Below are 24733 nucleotides of genomic sequence, written 5' to 3'. Positions count from 1 at the left end.
ATACAAGGATTTTAAAAAGGTATATCATGATTATTATTACCGTAATACTAATAAAGAAATACAATATTAAAGTTTTAAAAATGTGGACTTTGCTCTTTCCCACGCCTATGCCATGCCAAACTCGCCTCCTAGGCGACGATCAACTTCGGGGTGTAGCTTTTCTAATAAAATACAATGGTTAAAAAAAACATACAATTAAAATTACAAATAAAAATTAATAAATGTCACACCAATTTACAATTACATTAATAAAATCAATAACAAATACATAATACCAAATACAAACAAATAATTTTAATAATAATTTCATTATATTAAAACTAATAGTTGTTGACTTAAGCAGTCACCTATTTGCTAAAGGTCAGGCTTACGTTGCTTTGAGCAGAGTGAGATCTTTCTCCGGGCTTGCTATCAGTTCTCTTGACCCTAAAAAATTACTTAATCAACCACATGATGTAAACTGTTTTAATGAATTGAACCGATTACGTAATTTGTCTGACTAAAAAGACATAGATAAAATAATAATTTAAAAAAAAAAAACAAAAAACCCGCCTGCGTGAAGAACAACTAATAGAAAATCAACTGAAAAAGCTGGAACAAGATAAAAATTCAATATGCACACTAAGTCAGCGAAATAAATAGAAACAATATTAAACATTTTGTGCTGTACATTTAAAATATATTAATACGGTAGTCCTTCGAAACTTTATGCAACGTCGTAGATAATATGCAGTCGGAGGCATGAAATTGAAGGATAAGTCAAATCATTCTCTCTTTTGTGCATGTCTCCGACTGCATGTTATGTACGACGTTGCATAAAGTTTCTAAGGACTACCGTATTAATATATTTTAAATGTACAGCACAAAATGTTTAATATTGTTTCTATTTATTTCGCTGACTTAATGTGCATATTGAATTTTTATCTTGTTCCAGCTTTTTCAGTTGATTTTCTATTATTGCAATGTGGGTTCTTTACAAAAATATACAACCAGCGTCATTACGCAACGCCAGTACATGCTAATTAAAGTGACTAAAAGACAGACCCTCTTGAATGAAACATAATTTACCAAATATTTCCAGCTATCGTGACGGTAAGGAGATTAAGTTATCGTCATCTGAGGAGCGCGTCACCATCGTACGTACCCTCGCCGACCGCGGTTGTTACGAACTGGTGATTGCCGATGTACAGACTCAGGACGCTGGTCGCTACTCATGCCGCGCCATTAATGAGTATGGTGACGTCACTTCCGAGGCCCTAGTCACTGTTGTCGGTAAGTTGACGATGCCAATGACTGTGATTCTATCTATCGTCAATTCATTGCTTTAAGGACCACTACCTTGACATTCTTCAATGATAGCTTTGAGTTACATTGATGGCAATTTCAAAGTCTATGGTTATATTATTTTATATCTATTGACTTTACAGGCGGTGATTTGATTTAAAAAAAATCAAAATAGTGAAATTTTGGAAATATTTCTCAATTTTTTCAAAAAAAAAACAATGATAATTAATACAAATTTTAGCTATATGACGAAAGTAATCTCATCGCTTTAGCCTGTAATATCCGGCTGCAGCGCATAGGCCTCTTTCCCCATGTAAGAAAAGGATCAGATCTTAATCCACCACGCTGCTCCAATGCGGGTTGGCGGATATATGACCTACAATGAATAACGATCGCTATCAGGTTTTCTTGATAACAGCCGGGACCGATGGCTTAACGTGCTCTCCGAGACATGGTGGCAAGACGGGACAAACACAAACACCCAAATCACGAGATACATCTTTATGGCCAATACAAATGTTTGTCATATGCGGGGATCGAACCCGCAACCGCCAGCGCAACAGTCACAAACCAGTGCTGGGACCGTTGCGCCAACTGTCACAGCACTGGCAGCAGTAATCTCATCAACAAGATTAAATTTGAAGGAAAAACAATGTATTTTTTACGTTTTTATATTTTTAATGAATTCTTTATATGTTGCCTCGATTTTTGTACATAAGTTACAATTAATAAACATTTAGGTACCTGGCAGCACCTTTATTTCAAAATTGTTTAGTCTTGACCTCGAAATTTCTTTCCATGAATGGTGAAATATACTTATTTTGATATTTCGAACTGATGACTGTCATAGTAATCTCCTAAAAGTTTATAGCGAAATTCTTGCTAGGCGCCCGTTATTACATGACTGACATACATATGTCTCGTAACACAGATCTTGCAAGGATGTTTGGACCGGATCCAATGTTTGTTTATGAGATAGTTACGATCTATATATAATTGCGGCTAAATTGGTGCCGCACGGGATGATTTAAATGTTATTTTGTTATCTGCGAATGTGATGCGGTACTACGGGACTGGTTTAAACTACTGAACTATTTTTTTTCTTCTAAAAATGACGTCTGTTACAGATGATAAGAACATATTTGGTGAACTGGCCCCGGGCGGAGAAGGTCTGCTCGCGAAAGGAGAGAAACCCACGTTCACATGGAAGAAGGATGGTGAAAGCTACGACCCTGAAGAGAGGTTCAAGGTTTGTGTACATTATACAACTCATTTTAATATAGAATATCTCCATCGTCAAGCAAGGAACTAATTTTGTCATATCTTTCATCCAAGTAAGTTCTAACTGATAAAATGTAAGCTCTAATCAAAAATAGTGAAAGAACTAAACGTACCTTTCTCAAATAATAAAGTCCTATACATACACAATCCATTTTTGAAACCTTAAAGCTAGTAACTAGCTCTTCAGAAACGACATTAATTTATAATTATTCTTGACTGTCTTCTCGCTCGTGAGTTGTGTAACTGCGCGTCCCGGATGCGCGACATTGACGTGAAACGTCACAGCTTGTGACGATGTCTTGCACCTATTATATGATAAAATACATGTAGACTAAATGGAACATCTTGGATTATTATCATCTAAAATGGTTTATCTTACAGCTCAGCTGTTAATAAATATTACTGGTTCAAGATTAAGCGATTTTTATTTTCAATGTTTTTAAAAATATAAGCCATTCTTTGCCTTACTCAAGGTTAGAGAATCAACTTATTGTGTGGTTTATGTAAAAAAATATATAATATTTTCCAAACCTTACGATAGGTGTTGCTTGGAGACGATGAAGACTCATTGGCGCTGGTGTTTCAACATGTCAAGCCGGAAGACGCTGGTCTCTACACATGTGTTGCCAAAACCAGCACTGGAAACATTTCCTGCTCAGCCGAGCTGACGGTACAAGGTATGTAAACACATTTGATATCACAATTTCTTATTATTATTATTAATCTTTTTTTTGTAATCTATTTTATGTAGATAATAATAACAAAAATAACTAGGAAAACTTTTTAAGGTATCACTTTTTACGCTACCAACCATTATACGACTAGTTTTAATATATTAAAACTAACTCAAATTAGAAAGTATTTATTATTTTATACTTGCACTAGTTTAACCAAATCCCATTAGCAATAAATCTAACTCTTAGGAGCTGTGAACATCCTACACCGTGAGCCACAGAAGCCGCAGCTGGTGATTGAGCACCGCGAAGCCATAGTCTCCAGCGGAGGTTCAGCAATGCTGGAGCTGGTCTGCAAGGGCTACCCCAAGCCTACTGTCGTATTCAAACATGAAGGCAAGGTTATAGAAGCTGACACTAGGCATAAGTGAGTACCAAAACTTCTTATTTTCTATACAACTACGTCGACGATCAAGCGTATGGCTCGCCTGATGGTAACCGTAGCCTATATACAACTGCAAGACCAGAAGTATCGCAAGCGCGTTGCCGAACCTACCTTCACCCCCTTCCCCACCAGGAGTTCTGGTCAACTTACTTACCACAGGAACAAAACACTGCTTGAAAGCAGTATTATTTAGCTGTGATCTTCTGTGAGGTCGAGGCACTTCTCCACCTTACTCCAGATTTTGGGCAGAATGTTTCATGCTGTGCCCTGCCTCAGAAATATAATACTTATGAATAAGTTAATTTAAGGTCTTCTTTGCGTTACAATTTTAGTTTTTTAATCTCGACAAAAAAGCATGTGTATGGTATAAACACTATTTAATAAATTCATCAGTCATTAATATAAACAAAATGCCACCAACCACAAAGTTATTATGGACAAGAAGTATTAGTTTATCAATTTTCTTAAAAATAATATCGGCAATTCTCTTCAAGGTTCCTCCATGAAGACGACGAGAGCATGTCCCTGGTTATCAAGAACGTGACATCGGCAGATGCCGGCGAGTACCACGTGACCGCGTCCAACGACCTCGGCGAGGACACGACTGTCATGAATCTCGTGGTCAAGGCTCCGCCCAAGATCAAGAAAAAAATAGAAAACCAGACTTGCATGGTAAAATATAAGTGATACTTTTACAGAAAATTCCAAGTACTTATTGTTATGTTGGTAAAAAGATGACCAAAATAAAGTTCGGAAAAAATATAGCGCATATAAGAATAAGTTCGCCACGTAAATTTATTTTTACAACAGTAGTAAACATAAAACTATTTCTCCCAGGCTGGTTCTACCCACGAAGTCATCATCGAAGTTGAAGGCTCTCCATCTCCCGATGTCACCTTTTATAAGGACGGTGTCGAAATCAAGTCCTCAGAGAGGATCACCATCGTGAAAGAATCAGAAGAGATTTACAAGATCAGCATCAAAGACACCAAGTTGACTGACACTGGCTCTTATTCTGTTGTTGCCAAGTAAGTTAAATTTTTGACTAGCATTTTATAAGAATAGTATTAACGGAATTAATAAGGAATTAATAAGGAACATTGATAAAAAAATTATATCTAATAATTTGAATTATCTTATGAACTGTTGTATAAAACTTTGAATGAAGACTTAATGGTCCGGGAGCCGGTGACAGATTTTCATGACAAAGTCCCTCGTAATTTAATTACCACTCTATCAATCATTACAAATTTATTATCAATATACAATACTTAATCACGCTTGTTTGTCTTCAAACTTAAAGGAACGAGGTGAACCAGTGCTCGGACTTCTGGCAGTGGCATGTGACGTCACCGCCCAAAATCTTAAAGAAGCTGGGCGAGGATCGCTCTTGTGAGGAAAAGGAGAGCGTCACCTTTGAAGTGCGCACCGAAGCTGAGCCCGCACCCACTGTCACTTGGTATGAAAACAATTACGATAGCTCTACTTTTGTAAAAAAAAAAATAGATTTTTTTAATTGAAGTGAAACTTCTACGCACGCGAGTAAGCTGGTGAATGCTTGACGAGAGCGTTACGAAATGTGTGATTGGTCGAGGCGAACGGAAGTCGAGAGGGAGATATAAGTTAGTTAAGATAGAAAGAAAGAGAGTTATTTTTCGTATATTGTTGAAGAGAAAAAGAATTATTAATTTTTTTGAAACTTCTGAAAGCGCTGTGCTTAATAATTTATAACTTTTTCATTGATTAAGAAAACGGAAAATCACAAATCTAAGATTTTTGTCAAAATTATTAGATTCAAATTTCGTCCAGGATTGTCTTGACACTTGTACGAATAAAACGAGATGAGAATTGCTTGTTACCAGTGCATGAAACGATAGTTGTGGATTTTTATTATATTTAATTACTTTATTGTGATTCTGAGAACTTAAGCGTTTGTTTAATATGTACCTGTAACTGACTGCAGCATATTCATTGAAAAATTCAGGTATAAAAACAAAACGGAACTGAAGGAGTCCTCGCTCGTCAAGATCTCATCATCGGGCGAGGCTCACAAGCTGGTGATCACGTCAGCTGCGCGAGCTGACTCCGGAGAGTACTCGTGCGAGGTTAGCAATTTATTAATACTACGCATTTTTCCTGTTTTATTATTATTTTTTTTTTTTTTGGAGTCTTTCGTGACCGTGGTTGCTGTAAAGTATCCGAAACGTCAGCATCTAAAAAACTTAATAAACACTAGATAAAATCCGAAAAAGTTGTTTCATTATAATAAGCTAGAACATGGTTCGACGCTGAGGGTTTTTAACCGACTCGCAACTTTTACTGGGTTACTTTATACCGATTTTTATGATTCTTTTTTTTTTAAATAGAAAGCTGGTGATCGTACAGTTATGGTTAAATATAACCGAGATTTAAAAAACCGTTTTTGTGTCATACTTAATAATTTGTATTATATTACACTTTCCGATGTTATTTGATTTCGGTTTTAATCTGTATCACATGTTATCCGCATCGGAGCAGCGTGGTGGATTAAGCTCTGATCCCTCTCCTACATGGGGAAAGAGGCCTATGCCTAGCAGTGGGATATAACAGGCTGAAGCGAAACATGTTGTGTGTAGATCCGCAACGTCCACGGCAGCGCGAGCGACTCGTGCGTGCTGAACGTGCGGCGCGCGCCGAGCTTCACGCGCCGCCTGCAGGACGCCGCGGCCGCGGAGGGGGACGTCGCCGTCGAGTTCACCGTCGACGTGGACGCCTACCCGCAGCCGGATGTCAAATGGTAACCGACATTACATTCCCTCACAGTCTTTCTGTTTCATCAAAATCAAATCGAATCCAATAGTAACTTTATTGTAAGGTGACCAGAGCTCCTGGGGGGATTGGGGATTGGGTCGGCAACGCGCTTGCGATGCTTCTGGTGTTGCAGGTGTCTATAAGCTACGGTAATCGCTTACCATCAGGTGAGCCGTACGCTTGTTTGCCGAACTAGTGACATAAAAAAAATGTACTTCAAAAGCAATCTCGAATCGTTTAAAATTTAAAAGTGATTATTATTTTTACAAGTGAAGCTACCACAGATTCGAAACGTAAATTCTGCAGAGATACTTGTCTGACCCGTTCTTTTGATTTCAAATACACTAAGATATAATACTTATTTTAAATGAACAAATAAACTTTCAAATTTTATTTCGATTTAATCGAACCGACCAACCCGACCATCGTATAACGAAACATACTCTCATACAATACAACATAAGCATTGACAGGAAAAAATATAATATTAAAAAATTACATTAAACAGGTACTTGGGTGACGTGGAGATAACTGAAAAGAAGTCTATATACACTCGCGTGGATAATGGCAGTTCGCACAAGCTGATACTGAAGGAGGTGTCTGCGGAACTCTCCGGGAGGTACACGTGCAAGGTGACCAATGAGCTGGGAGAGGACTCCTGCCAAGCTACCTTCACTGTCAATAGTAAGACCTTTTTTTATCTTTGTATCTATTAACTTACTTCATGTGGTTTCAAAATTGGCTGAGTAGAAAACAAAATAAAAACTGTATAACGCTAGTAACAATAAACTATTTTTTTTAAGTACTAATAGAGACAGAAACATAATAAAATATTCTGTGATATATGAGGACATTTAGCCTAATGTAAAACTAAATGAAATACTTAAGTTAGGGAAAGTTTCGATTCTGCTACTTTTCTATATCATTTATATTATTTCGTAGTACCTAACATTAGGATTCATTGTTGATCAGGAAAGCCTCGTATCACCAAGAGTCTGGTGGACATGACAGTAGACGTGGGTCAAACATTGAAGCTGGAGGTGGAAGTAGAAGGCTGTCCAGAGCCGAAGGTCAAGTGGTACAAAGATGGCAAGGAGGTCACGACTGACGCCAGAATAAAAATTGAAAGAGATACCCAAAGGTAAAAAATAAAAATTAAACAATTACCATTTACATAATTTTTATTTTAGTATATGTTATTTAGTCTTACATATTTATCAGATGTTTACTATAATCCTATTTCAAGTTTTTTAATCACGAATATTTTGAAACAAAAGAAATATTTACATGTGTCAAAAAATATTATTACATTTGACACAAGCGGAGAAAAAAAAATGGAATTAGTGTTAATAATTGTAATATTTTATTATCAATTGACTTGATAAAAAATATGCTTGATTTTACGCAGGCTAGAGAACTACTTCCTAACGGTAACGCTGGTAAAAGAAGAAGACGGCGGAGAGTACGAGGTACGCGCGGATAACGAGATGGGTAGCGTGTCCAGCAAGAGTACTGTCACAGTGCATAGTGAGTACTTAGCATATAGACAGACACTTCATATGACCTGATTTAGACATAGTATCTTTGAATCAAACACGTGATGTAAAAACAGTCTTTCAGTAAATTATTTAGAATAACCATCAGTTGCAAATATCTTCAACGTACGACAAACATAGGAACATTTTTATGAACGAAATGTACTAGTACATATTGTAGTATCAGGGTTCCAGTGTAATTACACAATCTATACAAACACAACACCCGTCCGGTAAGGTATGACAAGTGCATCAACACAATGCGGAACTCAATACAGGATTTATCAACATAGGTATAGTAGTAGATAGAATAACGTAGTTTATTTGTAACTAGATGACTACTGCATTGCACGTTTACTTTTTACATAATTATGTGATTTCCCATTATAACGGGACTTCTCGTAGAAGTAGATTAGTAATCCATTGAAGCATTCACTGGACATAAATGCTCTTGTGTGAGACATATTTTGCACCCAACACATCCGCACATTATTTTTTTTTCCTCACCCGTTATTGTGACGTCTATAATAATTCCATACATTTATTAAATTACTCTTAATGTTAGCATTTTTCATTGTGTTTAATAGCTAAAGAAGTTCACTCGAGATTCAAAAAGGAAAGTTTAGTTGAAAATGAAATTGAGGAAGAAAACAAAGCAAAGAAACAGCTAATCGATGATATAGAGGATGCAACAGCAAAGAAAACTGCAAAAAAAGACAAAACCATACCTGAAACAGCTGAAGAGAAATCTTTAGTAGATGAAATCGATACAAAAGCCAAAACAGTCTTATTGGAAGAGGTGGAACAACAACCTCCAGATAAACCTAAGAAATCTTTGACTGAGCCTGAATTAATTGAGGAAAAGTCGTTCTGGGACGACGTTGACGATGGTGGAAAAATCAAACAAGTCAAAGTAGATAACGTTGAACTGACAGCTGAGAAATCTCGAACTGAGCCTGAGACTGTAGAAGAAAAGTCATTCTGGGATGATGTAGACGATGGAAATAAAATCAAACAAGTTACAGTTGAAAACATCGAAGCGACAGCACAGAAGTCACGTACTGAGCCTGAGACTATAGAGGAAAAGTCATTTTGGGATGATGTAGACGACGGAGGTAAAATCAAACAAGTCAAAGTAGATAATAATGAAGCAACACCAAAGAAAGCCAGAAAATCAATAACAGAACCAGAAATTGCTGAAGTCAAGGTTTGGGATGAAAATCATAATGAACAAATTAAAAAGCCCACAGTTGAAGAGGTCAAGACCGAGGCACAAAAGGGAGAAAAAGAAACCACTAAACCAGAACAGATTGAAGAAGTGCCTATCGACGACGAATTAAAATCACCAAAACGCAAGTCCATTAAAAAACAAACAGTTATTGAAGAACCAATGAGTGCCGAAAGTGAAGGTAAAAAACGTGCTTTGAGCTTCTCAAACAGCAAACAGCTTCTAAACTGCAAACTCACGTTTTTCACAGTGTCGCATGCCCTTGTGTTCTTTTAACATACAAGTGTGATTTGTTATGTTTAGGCCGAGTTTTCGAAACAGTAACAACGTTCAAGTCGGGCGACGATGGTTCGATTATTGTATCTAAAGTGAGCAGCACGCGATCTCACGGCGCCATTATCACAGGTCGGTAATAAGCTTGTCGCCTTCTCTTCCTTTTTAACTTCACTATGAGTAGAATTTCTAACTATCATACGAAATTGCTATTTTTATCAAACGTACATAACAATTAATGCGTACTCCATTGCATGGTAAATTCAATATAAAATAAAAATCTGTTTAGAAATTTCGATGTAATAATATTTTAACTGGTAGGTCCAGCCGAAACGCGCACTTTACACAAAATGACCTCGAGTGCCATGTATTATGACGATGATGACGAATGCGAAAGAAAGATTTTGAAACCGAATACACCCCATACGACATCCTTAGAAGTTGAGGAAATCGCAAGTCATAGCTATTATCTATCTGAAATGGGGTATTATACTATACCTGATCATGTAAGGAGAGGTACATACGGTATTATCGAGGAACCGCAGACTGATTCCGATGCGGAAACTAATTCAAGACACGGTAAACAAATTGGCTCTAGGACCATTTCTATCATGTCAATGTCAGAGGACGAGATGAGTTGGCGCAACGATTCACTATCACGTGAAATATCTATAGAAGATCTTTCAAAATCTATATTTGATATAGACGAAACGAAAAAAGTTTTTAGCAAAGACTCATACGTGCGTCAATCTTCGTTCAAGGAAGATTATTTCACAGATGAAGGTGACGAGGAATCTGTAATATTGAAAGAGAAGAGCCAAAAAATATTTGAAAATGACATCACAGAAAAACTTCTACACATATCGAAAGAATTTAACGACAACGAATTCAAAAACGTCGAAAAGAAAATGAACGATGTAAAGAATCGTATCATAGAAGAACTAGTTTTAGGTCCTATGAAAAACGTTGATAACATAACTAAAGACGTGGCAGAAACTACAGTTGAGAGAAGGAAAAAGACGAGCACTGGTTTGTTTAGTGTCGAAGAGGAGGCAGACGGTGACATAGAAGAACTTTTAAGACGTAGTCAAAGACAAAGAAGCATTTTAGACGATATAATTAACCAGGAAGATGAAAAAGGTAATAATCAAGTCAATAAACTTTACTATGAGAGGAAATATTGACGCGCGCGGCTGAAATGATATTTAAAGTAACGCTATGCTATGTTCGTCAAGAAACGTAACACCTTTTTCATGTCGCTTTTTATTCAATATATGAGTATAAAATTAAATGGAATGGCTGGAATAGATCTAAACTTTTCCTGTATTTTCTGTCATAGTTTCTTTTAACTATTTTTCATAATCGTTAGAAAATAGATGGTCTATTTCATCCATTTTGATAGTCTGATGCATAAGAAAATATCAGATTTAATGTTATCGTAATATCTCTCCACTTTACTATACTAATGTTCTGTCGTATGTTTGTTTTAGCACGCATGCGTAATAACATTTCCTTCTGGCATACTAATACTTGGATCCCACTCCGTCGAAGATGTTAAACTGCGGCAACTACAAAAATAAGGTAAGTTCTATATTATAAGAGCTGTTATGCGTGCACGGCATTTACGCTTCAGTGTGTATTAGAATATGTATGAAAACTCTATTTCAACGAATTGGTACGTATGGTGAATAAGCGGTACACACTACATCACACTACACCTATCAAATACAATAAATTAATCGAAGGGTAAGTCAAATTACTTCCAGCAACATAAATGCTGTATATATCGCCGTATTTATTGCGAATTGTACATATTTTGGATGATTCAAGCAGCTTGGATATTTTGCTTCGATATTATGTCGTATCTGTTGCATATTGGTCTTGAATTTTAAATCAAAGAGTATTTTCCTATACTCCTCTCCCTCTCTACCTCTCATGTACTATAAAAGTCCTGTGTGTCCGAAAATTCTGTCTTTAAATACCTCGTTATTTTTAAAATCTTGAATTTATAATCTTAATTATACTTTCTAAGTTAGCATAAATCCCCTTTTAATTTTTTTTATATCAATCCCTTAATCCTTAAGATCCCGACAGTTAGTTTACTTCGAAATATGATCTCTAAAAAAACAGTCTGAGAATCTTACTTACTATTTTATCTTGCAGCACCTCCTAAACTCAAAGAGAGCAGCATGAAGGATGGACACACGTATGAATCCCTACCTATGGTCTACACAGTTGAAGCTTCTGGTACTCCTAAGCCCACTGTCCGCTGGCTCCTTAACGGCGAAGAGGTGAAACCAAATGGTAGAATCCACGTTTCCAACATTGGCGATCTTTACAAGCTGGAGATCGATAAAGTGGAATTGAAAGATGCTGGAAATTGGCAATGTGAAGTTATCAACAATCTTGGCAAGCAGACGCTACAAGCTGAACTGACAGTTTCGCGTAAGTTATAAAAGTGTCAGTGTATAATTTTTATAAGCTGATGCATGGGCGTATTTACCCTAGGGCCAAAAAGGCCATTTCCCCGGGGTGGAATTCTGCGAAGGGCATCTCAAGCCGAGCATATGTTCTAGGGATGTAAAGAATGAATAGATTTTTACAACAATGGATAATTAAAAAACGGTCAGTAGAAAATTTACACCTAAAATAATCGTTTATTCGTTATTTATTAACACATCCTAAATAAATAACGCTGCATTAACGTTTTTCCTTCACTTTTGGGGTGTTTAAATTAAAATGGGCACGGGGCGCTGAATCTCGAAATACGCCACTGGGCTGATGCTTCCTCTGAAGAAGTAGCTTTATAGAATAAACACGTATGTTTACAACATATTCCAATATTCAAACCGGATAAACTTCGAACACTTAGATAAAATAAATCTTATATACTTATATATTTACATTTTAATTAATTTTTGTTTATATACTTACATATCTAAATATTTTGAATAGTAAGAAATAAATAACTTTAATTTTGTATATAACATTACACATTAGATCTTATATTCAAAACTTTATAATATTAAAAGAAAGAATACAGCAACTAAGTGCGGCAATAATTCAAATGATAGACATTTTTCTTGTTTATTTACCTTTTTTATGACTTTTTGACTGAAAAATTATCCATATTGTTTTCACTTGAAGCCGTGGCTGAACTTCGCAAGCCTATCTTCACTGCTCCACTGGAAGCTACTCGCGTGATGCAACGCGAACCAGTAACGATGAAAGCAGTGTGCACTGCTGACCCACTGCCGCACGTAGCTTGGCTGCTCAACGGTAAAGAACTGACCCCGGACGTGACTCTCCAAATGAACACCGACAGCAAGGAGTTGGAACATGGCATTAAGGAGTGTACATTTACCCTGCATTTACCTTCTAGTAAGTTCTTTATATCGGCAAAAGGATTTTGTGCTAAGTAACATTTACAAAATTAATGTTAACAGGACGTAAAAAAGAAATAGTTGTCTAATTTCTTGTATCGATGCATAAAATAAAGTCCATAATCATTATAGCCTATACAGTCCACTGCTGGACATAGGCCTCCACAAGTTTACGCCAAAAATAACGTGAACTCATGTGTTTTGCCCATAGTCACCACGCTAGGCAGGTGGGTTGGTGACTGCAAAAGAGATTGAGTTTAAGAGACACAGATCAACATATTTTCTTCACGTTGTTGAATATTAAATCCAAAATCGGATTTTTTACAGGTCTTCACGCAGACACAGGTATATATACTGTACAAGCCAAAAACCAATACGGTATTGGTGAAAGTTCAGCGCGCCTCGACATTCTGTTGCGACCTGAGGTGGAGCCCCTGAAGGACATCACAGTTGTACCATACGAGGAGACCACATTCATCACTAAGATTAAAGCAAATCCTGTAGCTGAAATCAAATGGTAAGCAATTCCCAAACTATTTTCTTATGTAATTGTAGCTCTTTATCATTTCTTATCTGAACCGTACATTTACCATAATTCAAATAAATTCGTATTATTTACTACGTCAAGTACTATAATCTTTTGAATCACGACTCCAACTAAAATTAGTGAAAAAAACCTTCACTTCAGTGTTCTTAAAAGTTTCTAACTAAATTTCAAAAGAATCTTAACAAATAATTGTGTTTGCTCGCAAACGAAAAAAACCGACTTCAAATACATCGACAAGTAAGACAACGTAAGTAGAAGAAAAAATAAGCAAGTAAATGCGCGTTATCAAAGATAGCTCAAAAAGTTGTCATCAGATCTCAATCAAATTTATATGAGACTACGCGACAAGCATCAGCTTTTGATTAAAACAAGAATCATCAAAATCGGTTCAACCAGTAAATGTGAGAAAAAGAAAACAAAAAAGATACTCAGTACTCGTTTGTTAAAAAAAAAACAACAGACTATAGTCATTTTTTCTGTAAAACAGGAGCAAAGATGGTTACGTCATTAAACCATCAGAGCGTCATGAAATCATCGAAGACCGAGAGAAAGAAACCTTTAAGCTTGTTATAAAGGACGTAAAGATAGAAGACGCTGGACAATACTCCGTCACAGCCAAAAACGAGATTGGAGAAACCACCCAGCAGGCTAAACTTAATGTTCACAGTAAGCTATACTTAATCATACTTACTTTTCGATATTGAGAAAATCTAAAAATTTGATTTAATTTCCGGTTTTCGAACAATTAAACGTAATGAACAGATGATATTTATAACAATTTTTTGTCAGTGTATGATGTTAATTACAAAATTACATATAAGTATTTATTTAACAATTCAAGTAATTAGAATTTCTCATGGAAATAACGGTCATCTTTTTTGGAAATTCTGCAGCCGATAAGCCAACATTCGTGCGTCCACTCCAAAAACAAATCGTAAAAGATTACGATGATTTAACGCTGCGGGTGCGTTGTGACGGTGTGCCCAAACCTCAGGTGAAATGGTTCCTTAACGGTAAGGAGATCGTCAATGACGAACGACACACCATCACAACTCAAGTTGGCGGACAAGTGGACAGTGAACTGGAGATCAAGCACTTCGATTCTAGCGATGCTGGCAAGGTCTGTACAATTTAAAATAACACATGACTATAAGAAAGTTGTACATTAAGTATAATGATATATGATATATTATGAAAATTAATGTTTTTTTTTTTCTCTTTTTTCAATTCTATTAATTACATTATTCGTTAAAATTGTCTTGAAATCTAAGGTATTTTATAAACTGGGCTATACATACTCATTTGTATTGGAAAACTACAACCGCTTTCAAAATTGTAATATAGTCCGAAGACACTTTTCTACATTTTGAACTTATCTGACTTAACATATGTTGAACAGTACACAGTACGTGCAATGAGCGCATCGGGAGAGGCGGAATGTGAAGCGATGATCACTCTCGGACAAATCCCGCCGGGTTTCTCGCACAAACTAGATCGGCAAAAAGATGTGGACGAAGGAGAGCTCTTGGAACTTAAGGCTAAAGTTGACGGCAGTCCCATACCTACTGCGAAATGGTACGACATTATATATTATAAGCCAGTGATAAATTATTAGTAATTATTCTATTGTCAAATAATAACTCCCGATGACCGCGTTTATGATTTAATAGTAAGAGGTATTTTCATAGAGCTCTGATATCTGTTATAGACGTTAGTTTTCAATGAAAATAAGACCATGCCACCGAAAACCAAAATATTTATCTTCAGGTTCAAAGACGGAGTACCACTATCTCCAGAGGATTCACATGTGAAGCAAACAGCGTTACCTGATGGAACGGTGAAGTTGAACATCGAGCACGTGACTCCAGCAGATTGTGGTGCCTACAAACTTGTCATTACCAATCCTAGCGGGGAACATATGGCCTTGTGCGCTGTTGCTGTAAACCGTAAGTTGCTGAAAAGTTTTATCTTATATTTATTTTTTATTTTTTTTAGTTATCTATCATTAGCTTAATTATTAAGAAGAAACGCAATATATTCGGTCAAAGCTAAAGTATCATGACATATATATGGACTCCTCTCTAGTTAGTAAATGACAATTTTTTTTTTTAATATGGATGCTAATTTAGCGCCCGAAATTTTTAACCGACTTCAAAAAGGACGAGGTTACTCAATCGACGGTATATATAAATTTTTATGTATTTTCGGGGATTACTTCGTCGTTTATGAACCGATTTTAATAATATTTTTTTTGTTGGAAAGGAGATATCTTAGGTGTGGTACTATGATAAGGAAACCAGGATCTGATGATGGGATCCCAGAGAAATCGAGGGAAACCATCGATACATCGCTTAACTTTATACTGGGTGTACCGATTTTGATGATTTTCAATTTAATCGAAAGCCGATATTTATCATGTGGTCACAATTAAACGTCATCGAGATCTGATTACAACTTTTGGGTTAATCTTTGATAATGCATATTTATTTGACTGTTTTTTCGTCTACCTACGTTGTATTACTTGTCGATGTAATTGAAGTTGGTTTTATCTCGTTTACCAGCAAGCACAATTATTAAGTTTGCATTTAGTATTTCTAACATTTCCCTTATTATTCCAGCAACACCACGTAAACCTTCATTCAGCCAAGAATTAGAAGATACTAAAGCGGTTGTTGGTCAACCATTACAGTTGCAAGCCAGGGTCATGGCATTCCCCGCACCTGAAGTCAAGTGGTTTAAGGATGGTAAGTGAAAGTTTTGAGATCGAAAAATCAATTATGAGTACCAAAATTTAATATACAGAGATCACGTGTTTCTAACTGGCAGGCGCAGTCTTTTTTTTTTTTTATTTATTGGAACCACAAACAAGTTTACAATAGACATTAACTACATTAAATGTAAGTATTACATACTACATTAATTGTAGTGGTCACATTGAACATAATCAAATTGCAAATGGTGAACCTGTCTTACAATTCATTGTTTCTATAATTGAATTTGATAAGTCTTAATCAAAATATATAATACATATGTACTCACATATAGATATAGACTATAAAATATATATACATATACATAATATATATATATATATATATATACACCCACATACCTAAACATATACAAATACACTAATATAGTAGTTTTAAATATTCTTTTATATACATACATATTTTCTTCAATATAGGTATATTATGCGTGTAAGTGACTTGTGCGTTAAGGTTGTCTTGCAGCAATTAAGCTAACTAGCATATACAGAAGCGCTAGCTTATAATTATAATCTTAATACACGGTCTAGGTATAAAGACGAATTTGCAAAAGTGTCAACAAAATCGTGAATTTATAAGTAGATAAAGTATAATACCCTACTTTTTTAATTTCTAGGCGTCCCAGTCCGCCCAAGCCAGGCAGTGAGCTTCATCAACACACCTGGTGGCGTTGTTGGACTTAGCATTGACAGCTGTCGTCCTGAAGACGCTGGAACCTACTCGCTCACCGTCACCAACAGGCTTGGTGAGGTCGAATCGAAAGCCAAAGTTGAGGTAACTTCACTACTATTTTTAATTATATATTTATAATTACAAAGGTAACAAACAAGAGTCTGCCTGATGGTGGCCAATGCGTTGCCGATCTCATTACCAATCCTCCCCAAGAGCTCTGGCTACCTTACTCATCACAGGAACACAGCGCTATTTGGGAGCAGTGCTATTTAACTTTAAAATTTCGCCCCTAAATATTACTAAATGTGAAGTCTCAATTGTAATGCAGAAGATGTAAAAGATGATCTTCACTGAACTCGAATTTGTGTAACGCATAATTAATCAGCATGATTTCGAGTCAACATAGCAAAAGAAACATCCAAATATTATATATCAAATATTTCCTGTATCAAAAGATGCTTTATAAATTTCACTTACGATCAGACGATTTATTTTTGCTTATGTATCTTGTAATACGATTGTTTATATTATCCAGGTTGGTCAGAAAGAACGTAAGCCAGCATTTATAGCCGAGTTGCAACCCGCTACAGTAATAGAAGGTTTCCCTGTCAAGTTAGAAGTTAAAGTACTTGGACACCCGCCACCTACGATTAAATGGTGAGATTGCTTACAATATTTCATTTTAGGCTTTAGTAAAATGCTTCTCTTTGGGGCTTACTTCTGCCGTTGAATTCTATTTTACTTTGACCTAATTGATTAAGGGGCGTGACTTAGCTGAATGACAACGATGAGTCACTATATTCTTAACGTGAATAGTACACTACATCATAATAACAAACAGCACTGTTATCGTCTGTAAGTTACTGATTGAATGAATGAAGGTCTCTTCTATAATTATATTGATAAAAATTTAGTATGCCTTTTGGCTTTATCATTTTGGGGGATAATTTTCTAAACAACTAAAGAAAAGGATAATTATTATGTGCAATAACAAATAAGAGTGGCGTTAAATGATTTCAGCCAGAAGATCTATAAGAACAAGACTAGCAATAAATTTGCCATAATGAAACTTTCGCACCACTAAACACACAATTACAAAATATATCAAGACGTGAAGCAAAAACTTTATTCCCCTTTTTACGAAAATTGCGCGGACGAAGGAGTTTGAAACTTCGCACACTTATAGTTTATAGATAAGGAGTGCAGAATGCTATTTTTTTAATAATGCATAAAAGATATATTAAAGCGATAAAAAAAACATTACACACCCAGTGACGTGCATAAAGTTTTTAGACAGGGTAGGCAGTAAAAAAAATATGAACAGCTACACTGCACCTACTTTCTCGCAATTTTTTCCTAATTTATTTCAATTTTGTTGTGAATAGAGGCTTAATTTCAAGATCAGACAAGTAAATTATTGGACACGTAAAGTGCATTTATACTTATGCAGGCATACAAATACACGTACAGCAACCAACTGATACTTATCAAACAAATCAGTTACTGGATAGACATAATAATTCAACACGTTCGATTTTACGGATAAATTAAAAATTCTTCAGGCGTATCGATTTAACATATAAACAAAACAAAACTTTTGTTTATCATTATAGAAGTGTAGTCAACAGAACCTTAATAATGTTCAAACTTATAATTTAAATGAGTCACCGTTGTTATAGGACGCACGACGGCAAGGAGCTGGTCCCGGACGGTCAGCGCGTGCGCGTGGTGTCGCAAGCGGACGGCTCGCACGCGCTAATGCTCGCCGAGGCGCACACACCCGACGCCGGCCGCTACGGCGTCGTCGCCGTCAACGACAGGGGCGAGAGCGCCTGCGAGGCCGAGCTCACTGTAGCTGGTGAGTGCGGCTTGCATTCGTGTTCAAGCAACTTGGAGTTGTGTGAAAGGTCTTGTTGGAGCTCACTCCCTAAGAAGTGATGTAAGGTGCGCGACGCTTTAAGAAAAAAAAGACTGTGCTTTAGACCACACGACTGACACGAAGAATCATGAAGTAAAACTTCTTTAGGTTCCCCTAAAGTAATATACGAAACGTAACTCTCTTTCTATTTTCACTAACTTATATCTCCCTCTCGACTTCCGTTCGCGACGCCCGATGATACTTTTCGTAACGCTCTGGTCACGCATTCTCCAGCGTACTCCGCAAGTCAAGCGTGCTTAAAGAAGTTTTACTTCAAAAATATGGAAATGTTGGAATTATATCACTATGCAGTAACTTGACGTGCACTGAATGTGATGTTTTATCGCACATGTTATATCACGGAATCTTAAGGAATAAATTCGAGTCACGTATCGGTGCTGACACACACTTTTTTTACGCCTTCAGGACTAAGTCAAGAGCTCCTTTGTAATCTATCACTGTTAATCCCTGACAATCTTCTACATACTTGATACTGTGTACTCTATACTGAAACAAAGCAGAAAAGAACACTGCTTACTTGGCCTGGGTCGACGCTCGTAACCGCAAGACAACAGACGTGGGTCAGAGGAAGAAAGCCTATAACAGAGCCGCTAAGTCCTGCAAGAAGGCTCTGCGGAAGGCTCGATTTGACCACATTGGCAGAATTGGGACTAGACTTGCGTCATACCCTCCTGGTAGTAAAGCCTTTTGGTCCCTGGCTAAATCGGTCGAATCGAACTTCTGTCGCCCCTCACTACCTCCACTGATAAAACCCGATGGATCACTAGCCCACACCGCTGAGGAGAAGGCAAACTTGTTTGCAAATCTCTTTGCGGAATCCTCGCGTCTTGACTTAGGAAGCGCCACACCTCCAACTTCTTCGATTCGATGCGAGACGTCTATGTCTGAAGTCCGAATCCGTCAAAAAGAGGTCCTTAAAACCTTGCGCAATCTGGACGTAAATAAAGCTAGTGGTCCTGACGGAATACCTGCCATAGTACTTAAAACTTGTGCGCCTGAGTTGTCTCCAATCCTGACACGTCTGTTTCGTCTCTCTCTAGCGACAGGACAAGTGCCGAAAGCCTGGAAGCAAGCTAACGTGCAGCCTGTGCCCAAAAAGGGCAGTCGAGCTGACCCTGTCAATTACAGACCTATTTCCATAACGTCCATACTCTGTAAGAGTATGGAGCGTATACTGAATAACCGGCTCCTGGCACACCTTGAGAAGAACGATCTCCTTAGCGACCGACAGTTTGGTTTTCGCCGTAATCGGTCCACGGGTGATCTTCTGGCGTATGCCACTCACATTTGGAGTGAGGCTATCGAGAAACACGGGGAAGCCATTGCGGTCTCGCTCGATATTTCGAAGGCATTTGACAGGGTCTGGCATGACGGCCTTATTAGCAAACTTCCTTCATACGGCCTACCCGCTTCTCTCTGTGTTTGGATATCTGACTTCCTGAGGGATCGATCGATCCGCGTAGTCATAGACGGTTGCGATTCCGATCGTTTGGCCATCAATGCCGGGGTTCCTCAGGGGTCTATACTCTCGGCAACGCTATTCTTGCTGCATATCAACGACCTGCTCAAACCCGGAACCTTTGGGTATGCAGATGACAGCACCGTTGTCGAGCGTTACGTGTCCAACGCACGAGCGAGTGGGTCTAAGATCCAATCGCTGAGGGAAGCTATGATTCAGCGTCTGAACTTGTCCCTTAAAGCTATCTCCGATTGGGGTGACGCAAACCTGGTCAAGTTCAACGCCTCTAAGACCCAGGCGTGTCTTTTTTCGGCAAAGCGGAGTCCTTTCCATCTGACTCCCTCTTTCCGAGGTGTACCCGTGCCCATAACCGGCCGCCTGGAGCTTCTTGGCGTTACTTTGTCATCCACCCTCAATTTCGGCTCATACATAGAGACAAAGGCTCAAACAGCTGCCAGAAAACTGGGCGTCCTCTCGAAGGTGAGACAGTACTTCACTCCGGAACAGCTTCTAAATTTATATCAAGCGCAAGTTCGATCATGCATGGAGTACTGCTCTCATCTTTGGGATGGCTCAGCCAAGTACCAGCTGGAGCTTCTCGAGTCGATTGAGAGACGAGCCAGGAGGCTCATCGGTGATGATGCACTGGTCACTGCAAAGCTGCAAAGCTTGCATCATCGACGGAGGGTGGCCGGCCTGTCGGTATTTTATCGGATACACTTCGGAGAGTGTGCGCAGGAACTCCATAACCTGATTCCCCCTACCCCCTTCCATCATCGTACAACCAGACGCTCTGCGTTACGCCACCCTTATATGGTTAACATTCCCCTTATACGCACTAAGCGATTCGCTAATACATTCTTGATCCGTACAGCCAAAGAATGGAACTCTCTACCAGCGTCTGTGTTTCCGGAAAGTTATAACCTGGGGATCTTTAAGTCGCGAGTGAATAGGTTACTTCTAGGTAAGCGTGCTCCATCTTAGACCGCATTTTCACTTATCATCAGGTGAAATAGTGGTCAAACGCAAGCCTATCAATGTATAAAAAAAAAAAAAAAACAATTTTAATTATCAGTCAATGTCGGTCTAGCATTGATAATATTTTTAAGCCCGCCTTAAAAAACTTTAATAATGTTTGCAAATGTAATCCTTTCTATTCTAACCACTCAGGCCGTGAAAATACATCTGCACCACAAGAGCGTCCTCAATTCATCCACGGTCTTCGTGAGGTGACGGGTGAGGAAGGACAGCCCTTGACTATCAGCGCGCCATTCACCGCCAACCCTATACCTCAGGTCACGTGGACCAAAAATGGACAGCCACTGCAACCGAACGAGAGGGTTTTGCTTACTTGTGATGGAAAGAAGGTTAGTTCAACCAACATTATATTTTACAAAATCTGTACCCGTAATTTGATTAAAAGAATTTTGTCGTCTGACTGTGTCTTTGGGCAAAACTAAGACGTTTTCTTGAACCTTTAGGATATTAGTTGTCTAATTGTTATAAATTATGTAGACATATAAAATTTATACTTCTTACACACTATATTGCCTAACCTATTTTGTATTTCAGATTTTCACTCCATGTGTTCATAATTATGTTTTTTTTTTATTATTATTTATAATATATTTTTATTTTATTTAGGTTGGTTTGGAAATCAATCCGTTGGAACTACCAGACGCTGGTGTATACTCGGTGAAACTAGTGAACCCTCTAGGAGAAGACTCTTCCGAAGGCAAGCTCAACGTACGAAAGGTCTTCCAACCGCCTCGATTCACGCAGAAGTTTACTGATTTACAACAGGTAAGTTTAAATATACTGAGGTATGAAGTTCATAAATGTCAAACGTGGTAAATGACGAAAACTTAAAAATATTAGCCGTAATAGTCTATTGGATAGAATATGTTGATTTACTTATAAACAATTGTGGAATAATATACAGAATGGTACTTTTATTATTGCAATAGGTACAATTGTCGGTAATCCGTGTAACTAAACAAAATAGAAATATCCTCTTTTCCATTTTTGAATCCCGCTTCAGCTTGTATAACAATATTTTTGATTCTATGCCACTTACCACGATTATCATTTTGAAACTTCTGATATTTCGGCGACTTTGCAGACGCCAGGGTCACAGGCAATTCTAATAATTTAATATAATAATCTATTTTATTCCAGCTTCCGACATTCGACGCCAAGTTCCCAGCACGGGTGACAGGAGTACCATCACCAGATATCACTTGGTACAAGAACGGAGTTCCTCTCAAACCATCCGACAAGTACTCCATCAAACGCGATGGGGACTCTTGCTGTTTGTATGTAAGGGACATCACGCTAGATGATGCGGGTCAGTACAAGTGCGTGGCAAAGAACAAGGAAGGGGAAGATAGCTGTGAAGCGGCTTTGGAGGTTGTTGACAAGATGTGAGTATTTACCAACTTACTAATTGAGTTATAGTATAAATATAAGATTAATAAAATGAGAAATAAATTTAGCATAAATGGCAATATGCAAAAAAATAAGTTTAGTTTAAAACGTGCCCAATATAAATAAATTATTTTACTTGTGTTGATTAATTATTATAAATTTGTTTGATTTATCCTTTAAAAAACGTGAATGTGCAATTTGCTGAATGGTTTTAAAATGAGATAGTTATAATTTAGTTATAATTTTATTTTAGAGCGTAGGTCAAAATTTCACAACAAAGGGAATTTAAGTGTTTTTTTTTTTGCATAGAATTAGTCTTATCTTCCGACATAAAGTCCACCACAAATCGAAAGCCTTGAAAAGTAATAACTAATAGTTACACTAATAGCTTCAATTGTCACTATAGCGGACGCAAACAAAAAGTAGAGCCACCGTCGTTCTTAAAGAAGATAGGAGACTCAGAGGTTTACCGAGGTCTCAGCGCCAAATTTACGGCCTGCGCAACTGGAACGCCTGAGCCGGAAGTTGAATGGTGAGTGATAAATTTGTTATTTAATTGTTGTTCTTGCAAAGTCACAAGAACTCAAAAAATATTTACCTTCATGTATGACACGTGTTCTACTGAATAAATAAACAGCCATTGCCCAAATTTCTGGAGTAAACTGACCCTGTTCCTTTCAACTGCTTGATTATTTCTATAACAAAATAAAATCTTTGATAACTTTAATAAAAGTTTGTTTAATTTTCCTTGACACTCTTTTGTAATCGTAAAAAGGGTGAATGTTAAGTTAAAGATATATGGCCGATGACAGCCTTATTTGCGTCATGATAATTCTTCTTAAAAAGCAAAACGAAGAATGGAATCAATTTATTTTCATATATATCTCATACTTTACCTTTTTTCCAGGTTCCGCAACAACGAGAAACTGTTTCCCAGTGAACGTATTCGCATCGAACAAGAAAGCACTGGCTTGCTAAGGCTGACCATCGGCGGTGTGGGGCCGGAGGATGTGGCGACCTACAAGTGTAGAATATTCAATCCACACGGCGAAGACTCCTGCACCGCGCAACTTATTTACGACAGTGAGTACAAATTGACCATAAAACCGGCGAATCTGATTATTTGACAAAAGTTTTTTTACGTAAATCTCCAACGTTCGCGATTTTGCATCGCCAGAGTCTGACCTTTATTATGGTTACCTTTTTTATTTTCAGTTGTTATTTAAGAATTTCGGAACTTGAGTGACTATTGATTATTCAAACTATGTCTAATATTTGGCATCTTAGCTTAATTTCGTTAATAGTGCAAGATTATTAGAATTGTACGAATCATCGACTCACATATGCAGTAAATGTAATTATACTTCTTTTAATCATTAAGTTATTAATACTATATTATACGTTTACAGCCTTGGAGCCTCAAAGCGGCAAGAAGCCCATTTCTGAACAATACAGCGACTTCGACAAAATGAAGAAGACTGGTGTGCCGATGCCGCTAACAGATAAACCGATCATATCTCGTATGGCAGACCGACACCTGACTCTATCCTGGAAGCCGTCCATTCCCCACCAGCCAAGATTCCCTGTCACCTATCAGGTTAGTTCTAAATTGATATTTCATACGATATTTTTGCTGCTGAATAGAAAATAATTAGAATATTCGTATTACTAATAATTTCAAAAATTATTTCAATGTAAAAAAATTCAATATCTAACTAGTTGATTGCTTGTGATACACTCTAAAAACGGAAGCCGATTTAAACTCATAATTACCCGACTACGGAAAAGCCAAACGTAGGGTTATAATTTTAGCAGTCTTTGTATGTATGTTTATCTGTTCCTTCATATCTCTCAAACTACTTGTCATCATATTTAGACAAATCATCAGAAGCGTCCTAATTGTCTGCCGGTTATAGGCTATATGGTGTCACACCATATCAAATGTGGCGCCTTCTAAAGAACACAAGGTTACGTACTAACAATTTTTAGTCGTATTCGGGTTTTAGTTTTTAATTTATTTTTTTTCTT

The 24733-nt window shown here is 37.3% G+C and overlaps 1 protein-coding gene across 1 annotated transcript in view; it reads left to right on the top strand.

Annotated features, from left to right (window-relative positions):
- LOC123669553 (obscurin) overlaps window positions 1–24733 on the top strand; it is a 63766-nt gene that overhangs the window by 29687 nt on the left and 9346 nt on the right. Inside the window, exons 11-42 of the mRNA XM_045603186.1 lie at window positions 1082–1272; window positions 2412–2533; window positions 3107–3242; window positions 3489–3666; window positions 4179–4356; window positions 4522–4712; window positions 4988–5143; window positions 5669–5789; window positions 6300–6460; window positions 6983–7158; window positions 7447–7615; window positions 7883–8001; window positions 8597–9501; window positions 9573–9642; window positions 9832–10650; window positions 11674–11955; window positions 12658–12891; window positions 13221–13410; window positions 13928–14106; window positions 14334–14560; window positions 14840–15015; window positions 15208–15386; window positions 16059–16184; window positions 16825–16982; window positions 17416–17537; window positions 18560–18738; window positions 21449–21645; window positions 21923–22081; window positions 22457–22701; window positions 23112–23237; window positions 23613–23788; window positions 24115–24302. Of these exons, the coding sequence (XP_045459142.1) occupies window positions 1082–1272; window positions 2412–2533; window positions 3107–3242; window positions 3489–3666; window positions 4179–4356; window positions 4522–4712; window positions 4988–5143; window positions 5669–5789; window positions 6300–6460; window positions 6983–7158; window positions 7447–7615; window positions 7883–8001; window positions 8597–9501; window positions 9573–9642; window positions 9832–10650; window positions 11674–11955; window positions 12658–12891; window positions 13221–13410; window positions 13928–14106; window positions 14334–14560; window positions 14840–15015; window positions 15208–15386; window positions 16059–16184; window positions 16825–16982; window positions 17416–17537; window positions 18560–18738; window positions 21449–21645; window positions 21923–22081; window positions 22457–22701; window positions 23112–23237; window positions 23613–23788; window positions 24115–24302 (6835 nt within the window). The remainder of the gene's footprint in view (window positions 1–1081; window positions 1273–2411; window positions 2534–3106; window positions 3243–3488; window positions 3667–4178; window positions 4357–4521; window positions 4713–4987; window positions 5144–5668; window positions 5790–6299; window positions 6461–6982; window positions 7159–7446; window positions 7616–7882; window positions 8002–8596; window positions 9502–9572; window positions 9643–9831; window positions 10651–11673; window positions 11956–12657; window positions 12892–13220; window positions 13411–13927; window positions 14107–14333; window positions 14561–14839; window positions 15016–15207; window positions 15387–16058; window positions 16185–16824; window positions 16983–17415; window positions 17538–18559; window positions 18739–21448; window positions 21646–21922; window positions 22082–22456; window positions 22702–23111; window positions 23238–23612; window positions 23789–24114; window positions 24303–24733) is intronic.

The sequence above is a fragment of the Melitaea cinxia genome, chromosome 1 (genome assembly GCF_905220565.1).
Source record: "Melitaea cinxia chromosome 1, ilMelCinx1.1, whole genome shotgun sequence".
Classification (NCBI taxonomy): domain Eukaryota; kingdom Metazoa; phylum Arthropoda; class Insecta; order Lepidoptera; family Nymphalidae; genus Melitaea; species Melitaea cinxia.
Note: the sequence above shows the minus strand (reverse complement) of the source record. Positions and strands in the feature narration are given on the sequence as shown.